This window comes from Sceloporus undulatus, chromosome 4 (genome assembly GCF_019175285.1).
Source record: "Sceloporus undulatus isolate JIND9_A2432 ecotype Alabama chromosome 4, SceUnd_v1.1, whole genome shotgun sequence".
Classification (NCBI taxonomy): Eukaryota; Metazoa; Chordata; class Lepidosauria; order Squamata; family Phrynosomatidae; genus Sceloporus; species Sceloporus undulatus.
Window position 1 is genome coordinate 220,237,877 of NC_056525.1, and position 11,249 is coordinate 220,249,125.

At 37.3% G+C, this 11,249-nt stretch overlaps 3 protein-coding genes across 4 annotated transcripts in view; 1 reads left to right on the plus strand and 2 right to left on the minus strand.

Annotated features, from left to right (window-relative positions):
* Positions 1–11,249, plus strand: part of CPQ (carboxypeptidase Q) — a 355,408-nt gene that overhangs the window by 279,175 nt on the left and 64,984 nt on the right. The window lies entirely within an intron of this gene.
* Positions 1–11,249, minus strand: part of STK3 (serine/threonine kinase 3) — an 881,840-nt gene that overhangs the window by 5,604 nt on the left and 864,987 nt on the right. The window lies entirely within an intron of this gene.
* On the minus strand, positions 5,747–10,958 carry LOC121929403 (protein LYRIC-like). Its single transcript, XM_042464946.1, has 6 exons — positions 10,814–10,958; positions 10,385–10,483; positions 8,292–8,419; positions 7,637–7,756; positions 6,737–6,853; positions 5,747–5,926 (listed from the first exon to the last, which is right to left on the minus strand). Exons 1-6 carry the CDS (start codon positions 10,941–10,943, stop codon positions 5,762–5,764), a joined length of 759 nt encoding a protein of 252 aa, XP_042320880.1. The 5' UTR covers positions 10,944–10,958; the 3' UTR covers positions 5,747–5,761.

Genomic DNA, 11,249 nt, shown 5'->3' on the forward strand with positions numbered 1-11,249 from the left:
GGTAAAGATGTTCGTGGATCCCAACACAATGACATATGTAAATGCATGTGTGTGTGTGTGTGTGGTAATGAGTGTGCCTGTACAAGCACGTAGCTTTCATGACGGCAGGCCAAAATCAAATCAATTGTGAACAGTTTTCACAGTGTCTGCAGTCGATTCAGCCTTTCTTCCCCTTAACCAAATTTGAAATCTTTACCTTTTGCTCTGGGCTTTCGGCTCTCTCTGCAATGATGACTGGTGGTTGCAGTCCCACATGGGCCATGTTAAACCACCCAGCACCGCTGCATGGCACAAACTGCTCTGAGATCAGAATGAGGCACCCTGGTGTACACATGGCTCGGTGCTTTGTTGTGACCTCAGGGCAACAAATGAGGGTTCATTGTACCCAGGCAATGAGCGGATTGGTTGAAGGCAGCTGCTGTTGTCACTTCAAGAGAGTACATAATGGGGGGAATTTGGGGCCAGAATACTCAGGAGGCAACCTGGAACATTCTTGCCATGGCTCTCAGTCAATACCAGATGAGATACTTGGCAAGAAAAAGTTGTTGTGCAGATTTGATTGACATAAAAGGCTCTAAACATGTTATTATTTAAGTTCCAAGGGCCACCTCTATTATTACTAACAGCCTCAGAGGAGAAACGACCATCACAGTGGGAAGCCGTTGTACACAAGCAACAACAAACATAGGGCTGACATAACCTGAAGTTAAAGCCTTATCAGGACAGCTCCAGAATGCCTCTGGTGTGCTTTCTTCCATTGAAATTTCCCAAAGTGCCCTCAAGTGAAATGATCCTGGGTATACTTTGGGAAACAGTCACTACTGAAGGTAAGCCACAGCCAAGGCTCAATTTGTGAGCCTCTTGGACTGCTATGACACTGACTCTTACCTGGAAAGCTAAAAGACTAATTATTCTAAGCCATATAGAATTAAACAGGCACAGGAAGTAAGCGTTAGTAGAAGGGGAAAAGAGCAACACTAGAAGATATTTCTGCAAAGTTTTGAAACTTACTTTAATGTATACATTCTTTAGTAATAATTAAATAAATCTATCTACTGTAATTCTTTTAAATTAAAAAAAATCAGAAATACAGTTTCTATTCATCCACCTGCACCAACTCTGTAACAAACATGTATGAATTCTATACACTTTTCCTAGAAAACGCCAAAAGAAAAAAGTCAAGGAAAGTTAAAGCATGCGATGACTACCTAATTAAAACCACATTTTTTGCAAAGTTGTGCATACAAACAATTTCAAAATTACAAAACCCACATGACTCTTGGAAAACATTCCGTGCATTCATTATGAGGATATATTAGCTGGCTTGGTTTCCACCACAAGGTGGCCATAAAGCAGGGGGAACATGATGTGGCCCCAGTAGCCCCCAAGAAAAAGAGCCAATAGTAAGTAGGGAATTATGAGAGCTGCAGAGCTAAAACATTGGAGGATCACAGTAGTCCTATCCCTACCCAAGGCTATTTAAACTACTGTGTGCAAATGTGGATGCTGTGTTCTTATACATTAACACAAGTTATTTTGAACATCTTTTGTCATCCTCATTGTGCAATCACGAAATTTCCCAGTTCTCCAGGTTTATGAATAGAAATTTGCTTCATCACATATGGAGACCACCAGACATTTACATTGCCTTCATCAAGGATGACCAAGATGTAGTTTCAACTCCAGCTAGAACAAAAGGCAATACCAAAGACTGAGGGAAATCCTGCAGTTCAAAGTGGAGAGAATCCTAAAAGTTATGACTGTGATGCATGGGATAAAGGGCATTTTAGGGTGCATGGCAGCCGTGTGTGAAATCCCATTAATTCTGGGGGGCTTAGACACACCTAGCTCTACACACAAAATAAGTAAGGTAAGCACTGGAAATTAGTGGAGGTTTTTTTTAAATGGGGAAAGTATCTATTATTTGCTACCATCCAATTTCATATACCCACAATATTCTGGGACTGAGAAGCTTCTCAAAGACAGAGAAACTATCCATTATTTCCATACATTTCCTAGACAATAATCCTAAACACTTCTGCTGAAGACTGAGTTTTAAACAAGGGACATATTTTGGCAAGGGATAATGAAATGTGGTCTATAGGTCTAGGTTAAGCAGAGTTTATTAAATTTTGCCAGTATTATGTTAGAAGGTACCTTCAACTTATCATTTAGCATTATCTGCTATGGCATATGAAATGCTCCCACAAATGGCTTCATTGTCCAAAACCACAAAAAATGCCTCTAACATATTTCATTATAGATATACCTTACCACTTTGCAGTTTTCCATAGATGATGGTATGATGGAAAACTCTTTGAGAGGAATAAATAAATTAAGGGCTCTATCTACTACCTAAGACAATTAGAGCAATTTGTTTCTGGCTTGCTGAACCATGTTTACCAGTTGCCTACCTTTGCAAAAAGTTGAAATCTGATGAAGTGCAGGTCAATTTTTTAATACTGGAAATGGATCAGATCTGCTAAAACGCCTATGAAGAAGGGAAAGAATTTATGCAAACAAACATGATTTCACCATATTCAATAAACCACTAAAAATGCTGACACACTGTATTCAGTACTAATACTTCATTGACACATTAATTCTTGCTAAAAGTACTGTCTAAGTAAAACTCCCCTTCCCATAATAACACAATGCTATCAATTTGCTCACTGTTATTTTACACAAAAACTGATTTAGAATATGTCACTGATTAAACAAAAACATCTCGAACATGTAAACACTGCCATGTTCCTGAACAGGAGTTAATACCTGTGCACATTAGTATTCATTAGGAACACTATCAATTATAAGGCTTGTCTTCAATACAAACTATATCCAGTTTGTTGCTTTAATGTTCTTGCATTGCAAGTTAATTTTACCAAAATTTCAGACGTATACTGAGGGACTATGGGAAAGTCAATAAGTACCATTGGTTACAGCTGTTACAATTTCTCTGCCACAAAGAAAAAAAAAAAGCTAAGCCAATTACATCAAATATCATGGCTTCTCTTAATAGATGTTCACCAAGTTATGTTAATTATGGTCCTTTAAACACAACACAACTTTGTAAAGGCTATATACAGAGTACATGGCTGAGCATGCACTATTCAGATACCTGCCTGCTCTGATGTGATGTAATTAACACAGTGCCTGGAAATGATGCAGCTCAATTCCCATTTTAATCAATCATTCCAAGAGGAAGTTTTATAACTGGCTTTACTTGCATGATTTTTTAAAAATACAAACAAAACAACATTTATCACCATTTAAGAACTCTAGATGCAGATTCTACATAGGTTAGGCAGTAAAAAAGCACTTCCTGATACGGTGGTCTCAACGTCAATTAAAGCGCTCTGAAGCCATTATTTCGCTCTTTCATCCTCCATCACCACTTGAAGAGTCTATGGAAGTTAACAAACGAAGACATTAAATCAACCAAAAAAGGAGGTGGGGGTCGGGCAGCAGAAGCGAAATTAACATGACTTTAAGACTTATGAGGATAGGTTAAAGAGCAACAACTAACCCACTACCTAAAAAGAATAAAACATGGAGGCCGATTTGAGCACACGTGCCCACTTTCTTAAAAATATAGTATTTTGAATAATTCAAGTAGATGACTACCAGAAGCACACTTCATGAACCGTACTGAGGTTCTGAACAGTTCCTAACAGGTTGCCTCTAAACCACAATCATTTTTTTACTGATTTTGTTGAATGGGTCCTAGTCATAATCTGGCACATATTCTGAAGCAGATGACTATTCAAGAGAAATGCTTCCAGAACTCCAGTCATTCTCTACAGTTACTTTTGTTACCCCTTTTAATATTAGAAAGATATGGCAGATTAATCAGACTTCTTGATTTGTACATTACAAAAATTTAGAAGGGCACCATGCAAGCATGTCACACTAGCTTCAAAGGGATAGGGAATTTTCGACCAACCCTTTTTGTTCAAATTACATAATTAAGAGATAACTGTTGTGATACCAAGATTCTTAAAATTATTCCCCATGGGTTGAAAATACAGACTCTTCAATGCATCTTCCAGTATTGTCAAATTCCTGTTAAGTATGTCACCAACTCATTCTCCTCGGTCCTGTTCTTAAGAGGGTTTTTTCAAAGCAGTTTGTTTTTTTTAAAAAAAGCGTGAAATTATATAAATTCGTACAGGTTCACAAAGTAGTGCATAAACAGCATAATCTCACGACAAGTGTTTCCTGCAACACACGCGCCATCCAGAAATTCCGTGTGCCCTCTGGCCTTTTTCTTCTTTTGATTTGGTTCGGGGACCCCAGCTCTCTCTCAGACTTAGCTAAAGTTTTTTAAAAAATGAAGCAAAATATTAATTGTAAATTATATTAATGTAGTCCATTCTATACATTCATTCTCCGGTCTCAAGAAACATAAAAGAAGTGTGAAATCTACTAGCTATCAGGGATAAGGTAAACATTCTACTCTTCAACATAGACATGAGTTTTATGATTTAAAACTTTTTAAAATTTTTATCCAGGGATTCACCTGTGCGCATGCGGTTAGATGCTACCTGAATTTTAGGTTTGCAGATGACTTTGATTTAGCCTTGAGCCTGGATACCCAGGTTTCAGCATGGCAAGAATGCATTGGCACAGTTAGACTAGTGTACCAACTGTGCCAGTTCCTGCAGATGTGGCTCGAGCTACAGTGACACACGCCTTGATTTCATGTTTAGATTGCACACTTGTGGCATGACCCCACCGTTTGAGTTTGTTTTACTTGTAAAGCAATATGTACATTTGTTTTTGTGGTTTTTTGGGCTATGTGGCCATGTTCTGGAAGAATTTATTGCTGATGTTTCACCTGCATCTTGGCTGGCATCTTCAGACATAGTGGTATGGAAATGCGGGTGGGGTATATATACTGTGTGACGTTGGTTGAGAGGAAGTGATTTACATGTTAATCTCTGTGTTGGTCTGCTGGTGAATGGCAAAGCCTCAGGGTGGGAGCATATGCGAGGGAGGTTTTGTGTTTTAATCAGTATACCATTGTCCGCGGGAAACCCCTTGAACTTAGGTGGAATGTGCTGAGTCTTGATTTTGGTGTTTTCAGGACTGGTAGCCAAACATTGTTTACTTTCAGGATTTCTTCTTTCCTGTTGAAGTTTCCCAGGGTTTGTGGATTTCAGTGGCTTCCCTGTGCATTCTGACCTTATAGTGCTGTGTGGTCCAGAATTTCAGTGTTTTCAAATACCATTTTTTGCCCAGGTTGTTATAACAGTTCTGCTGATTTTTCTGACTGGCCCAGTCTGCAATGAGACCCTCTCATTGCTGCAAGAGTTTTATTGCGTATCATGCAGCTGGGACAAGTCTAGATAGGGCCACCAAACGCACTGTCCAAACAAGAATCAAGGAACATGAGAGGACAAACGCCTGGGCCCAAGCAGCAGAAAAATCAGCAGTTGCAGAACTCATTATAAACTAACCTGTACACAGCAGGTCCCATACGTAGTATAGAAAACACACTTGAAACGTTTGTCTTTTCCCACATGAAACTTACATTCTGAATACACTGCTCATCATAGGTACACATCATACACTGTCACATCCTACATAGACAAAACAATTATACTGGTATACAGAAAATGGACAGTGGCCCTCAAATCTTCTTGATAACACAATTAAAGGAGACTTAAATTTAAATTACCAAGCATCTGCTTTAAAAAATTGACTGACTTTTACAATATATCCATAATTTTGCTCTACGAACATAGAATACTTCCAAGAATTACTTACTCTGTGGTGGAGGCACACTGTTTTGCTTAACATTAGAAATAGGAACGTCTAACTCCTGTAACATCTGTGGCACTTGGGAAGGTATCTTGTCAGATTCACTCTCTGATACAGTTACAGATGGCTCAGTAGAAACTGCAAATGAGGGCATCTCTTCAGGCTAAATAAAAATTACAGACACGCTTCAGTAGGCTTGTTTAATGAAGCATCCTGGTTTATATGCTTTCAATTCAGGGTAAAATACCTGATGTTGGGTGTACTTCACAATTATTTAACCCAAATAGTGTGCCATAACATTCTTTTTTTTAGTGTTTTGGTTGACTAAATGATTGCTCTATAGCAGGCACTGGAAAAGTTGTATCTAATTATTCCACCAAATAAGCTTCATTTAAACAATATGAATTAAACACAAATGTGTCAAGCTACAACATATGCAAGTGGAAAAATACAGCCATCAAATTATATCTGTCTGTTTTACTCACTGTAAATTTCCTGGCATTATGGACTCAAAAAGAATCAACAACATTTACAACTCAAGTGGTAACATTTAAGATGACAGAGACCTAAAATTATCTTATATGAAAAGTTTGTGTGAAAAGCAGTCTCTCATCAATGAAAGCATATGTGAGAATAAATAATGTTAAATGTCAACATTACATTATTTCTTGGGAGTCTTAGGGTGAAGAATGTCAGAAATGTAAGCCCAGTTTATTCTGAAAAGTGTATAAGAAAGTCTATACTAAAAGATGCACTTCTTTGGAGGAATAAATTATAGACATCTTCATGGTGGATCTCCATTACACATTATTCCAAGATACTGTAGGTTCAGAGAAAGGGAATTCAACTTATATAAAATTAAACTGTTGCCTGCCTTTTCATGTCAAACCAGCAGCACATGGCCACTGGATTCTGTTAATTTTGTAAGTACTGAATGTATGCTTTATGTTCACCTCGATCTATGTATCTATACCTCAGCTTGTTCACTAGTGCTGATGGTCTTTAAAGAGAAAGGTATCTGCTCTTGTTGAACTTGTGAGGTATCTTCTGGAAATTCTTCTACAGCCTGTCTATCCAGATCATCAGCATCCTATGAAGGAAGAAAAAAAAAACACACAAAAAACAAACAACAAAAAACAAAAACAAAAAAAAACAAAAAACAAAATAGAAGACAGAATAACTTGACCCAATCTTTTTCATTTTGTTAGTTGGAGGCATGCAACTTAGTTGTTCTGTTCTCTGGCTATTTTGGATTAGAACTCCCAGAAAAGCCACCCAACATAGCCAACGGTCAATTGCAGGAGCTGCAGTCCAAAACATCTGGAAGGCACCAGTTTGCCTAAAACCATTGTTAAGTCAACTGCATCACAAGTTTAAACCAATATGAAGCAGCTCTGAAAGTAAACAGATCTTAAATTATCCAAATCTTTTAAGGTCATCCATTTGCAACACTAACAGTGTACTGCAAAATGTTATCATCTGAAGAAAAAAAAAAAAAACTGCAGCTTCACTATCTTCCAAATATCTTCCACCACTCAGAACCATTCTAAAATGAGGGAAGATGAATCAGCCTGTAAAGTTAAAGCAGGCCAATAAGAGGTGAGTAGACGGCACACTTCAATTACAGAAAGAATTAAGGGAAACTGGTGTGTCATGGTGATGAATCCAGATTTAAGACTTGCTGATAATAAGTAGACCTAATGAAATCAACACAGTTCCAATTAGTCATGTATATACGTAATTATTAATAAAAGCATAGATGCAATCCTAACTGCCCGTGATTCGATTATGGTTTTGGTAATTGCCAACAGAATTTTAATCTGAGCACTCATATCAAACTGAGGTTCAGAAATGAATAGATATGCTGTTTTACCTGTGCAGGAGAGGTAGCCTCTTCCCCCTGCTTTTTCTTTTTCTTCTTTTTCTTTTTTGATTTACCACTTGCTGTACTTTGCAAAGTTGGTTCTGGCTTCTCTTTCTCATCATCTGTAGCCTAATGTGAAATCCGAAAGATTAAAGTGTATTATGTTTTATTGGAATATACAGTCGGCCCTTCTTATACACGGATTTTTTATACACGGATTTAAGCATACACGGTTTGAAAATGTTCCAAAAAAGTATAAATTTACCTTGATGTTCCATTTTTTATTAGGGACACTATTTTGCTATGTCATTATACTTAATGGGACTTGAGCATACACGGATTTTGTTATACACGGGGGATCTTGGAACCAAACCCCAGCGTATAACAAGGATCCACTGTATCACATTTCTTTACAATCACGACATTAAGTGTAATTTTAGTTTAGAAACCCATTTCAATTATAGTTTTGACATAAGAAGCAGCATGCACATGATACACTTAGACTCATATTTTCTTAGCAAAAGCTGAAATCAACTGAAAGGGAATAAAGAAGCAGCTATCTATGAAAGAAGAATCTTTTCTCAACATTTCTCTTTGTATAGAGTAAGAACTGCCACCCTGCATCAGATGACTGGTCCATCTAGCTCAAGCAGTCTTCAAATACCTTCTGAGGCTCAGACAAGGCTTCTTCCATTTGTGGACTGGAAGGAGACTTTTCTTCTTCAACCCAGTTTCCCCATTCCTCTGCTGGGGCATTCCAATCAGAACTGGGATCAGCAGAAGAAAGCCCATCTGTGAAATAATAAGAAACAATTTTAGGTAGTACACCAAATTAGGTAGTTTGACCAAACACGTTCTTCCACTGTGCACTAAACATATAGTTTCAAAGTACATTTTTCAATATCTAGTATTAGTGCATGAGCCTGGGATCAGACCATACAATTAAAAATGTTTGTATGATTTCTCAAGGTTTTTTAAATAATGGACAAAGTTTTTAAAAATACATATTTGTATTACAATAAAGAGCCAGCATGGTGCAATGGTTTGAATGTTGAACTATGACTCTGGAGACCAGGGTTCAAATCCCCTTGGCCACGGAAACCCACCGGGTGACTTTGGGCAAGTCACACTCTCTGGGCTCAGAGGAAGGCAAAGGCAAATCATTTGTGAACAAATCTTGCCAAGAAAACCCTGTGGACCTTAGGGTTGCCATAATTTGGAAATGACCTGAAGGCACAATAAGAATAAAGCAAATTCTTAAAGCAGACTTGTTCATTGGTGAAAGGACACTGGCATCTTTCTGCCTCCTTAAACTGCTCTGGAAGCTGGGGAAACCTTCTGGAGCAGAGTAGGTTGTGTTGGTGTCTCTGAAGGAATCTATAAAACTGCCACTATAACCTAGTGCTGTAGTGGAAGTCTCTTCTAAATCTCAATCCTCTGCTCCCCACACTCAAAAAGGAAAGAATCAAGTCTGGATTCAGCCTAATAGCTTTTAAAAATGTTCAATAAGGGCTTTATAAAACATAAACTATTCACTATTCAGAGTTCTAGTCCAGAACATGAGGTTCATCTTACCATCAGAAAATTGCTAGGTAGCATCAACAATAACAAAAGAACAACATTCTTTTTAAAGATAGTTTGCTAATCAGGTCAATTCTTTAGTCGACAGCAACAAGTCCCAATTCATAAGCAAGATAGGTAATTTAGAGAAGGTAACTAGCGAGAGAAATTTTGATGTACTGATAAGTTCGCCCTGGCTGCTTCACAGGTAGAGGGAAAACAACCCTTCCTCCCTTTCATCCTTGGTAATAAATGTCTCCATAATAAAACAATGTAAACTGGAATTACTGGGGTTTATGGCATATATAACCTCATTCAAATACTGATCTATTGTCCAAAATACCAACCCTTAAAAATATAATATTTTCTGTCATTTGCCTTATAACACCCTTCTTCTTCATATATAAAACTTTCTAAAGTATCAGTTTCCTGGACAAATATGTTAAATGATTCCTTACAAGAAAGAGTAACATAAAATGAAGACATAAATGGGCAGAGTTAAACTTCTGAAGGATGACACAAAGTTTACTATCTAGTGTTCAGGTCAACAATCATGCAAGAAAAACTAAAACTGTAGGTTTCGAAGCAAAAGTCTTATGTAAGTTGTTACATGTTTTACCGAAATATCAATCTGCTTTTATCGCTGATACACTTAAAGAAATTTCCAGCACTGATAGGCATGTCTATTGCAGCAAACACAGTGAAGTATGGTAAAGATGAATTTATTATGGTATAAGCTGTCCTGGACCAAAACCTCTTGGAACATTTGGCCTTTTGTTCTTCACTTTGCTTTAAAAAAAACTATTTATCTTCTCTTGGGATTTCTTATTTACCCTGTAGTGTGAATACTTCATTTACATTTAACCAGAGGTGGGAATCATGTGGCTCTCCAGATGTCTTTGGATTGCAAGTCCCAACCTCAGACACTATTGGCTACAATGGTTAGGATGCCAGAAACTGCAGTCCAAAAACATCTGGAAGGCCATACAAATCCCATCATTTGCATTTAGTGAAAGAGATTCTGCACAACAAAAGCTTATGCTATGTTCAGCTTTATGGTACTGCAAACTTCTTCATTCTGAAAGCATGTGAATAAACAATTTATCTTATTTCTAGTGGAATAACTTATTTATTGGGAATAGGGAGATGAGTACAGATCTCAAACAAGGTTAGACAAAATTGTAGAAAGACACATACTTAACCCAGACCATTCATCATCAACATGTGCCTGATTACGGTTTAAATCCCACTGGAAGTCAGTAGTACCAGGCTGAGAAACAGATTCACTGCTTGATCCTGAAAATAATAAAACATATATACATCCTATTAGTTTTATAGAAATAACAGGCTGCTGATATCCCTGTTATTTCATATAAAAGACTTCATTATGAAAAAAGCCAAACAGAACTCTTCCAAAAATTCAAAATTCACTTTGACATATCAATAGTAATATTTGACATTTTGTGACTTAGCATTTACTCTGGTCATCAACACCTGAAATTTGTGTATTGTTAACTCTTGCTAAAGGTTATGCAACAACTATTACACTTAGCCAGAACAAAATTTACAGCAGAATGTAACTCTGGTACACAAGTGGACTCTAAGATTGTTTTTGTAAAAGCATACCAGAAACTGCAGGATTTAGCCCCAGAGAAGAAAATGAAGGAGAACTCTGTTCAGGGGTGTTAATTCTTCCATCCACTCCAGACCAGGCTGTTAGGAGAAGGCACCAAAAAAAAAGAAGAAGTTTAAACATTTTTTCCTACTGGTAATTAGGAACACGTTCCTAAGATAAACCTTGTAATAATAGCTTTTCACATGATCTTTGAATTCAAAATGTTGCGGATTCACTGTACAATTATTAAGACAATTGCAATGTTGTAGCCAAGACTTTTTGATTTCATCATGTTTCTTTTTAGCTACAGTAATATTCCAAACAAGATGAAGGCTCAAATCTAGGTTTTTCTTGTTATATATTATTATACTTGGTCAGTATCTTTAGTCACCCTATGGGTTGTTAAGACCAAAACTGGGCAGGGAAAAAGCGCTCTGGAACTGTAAC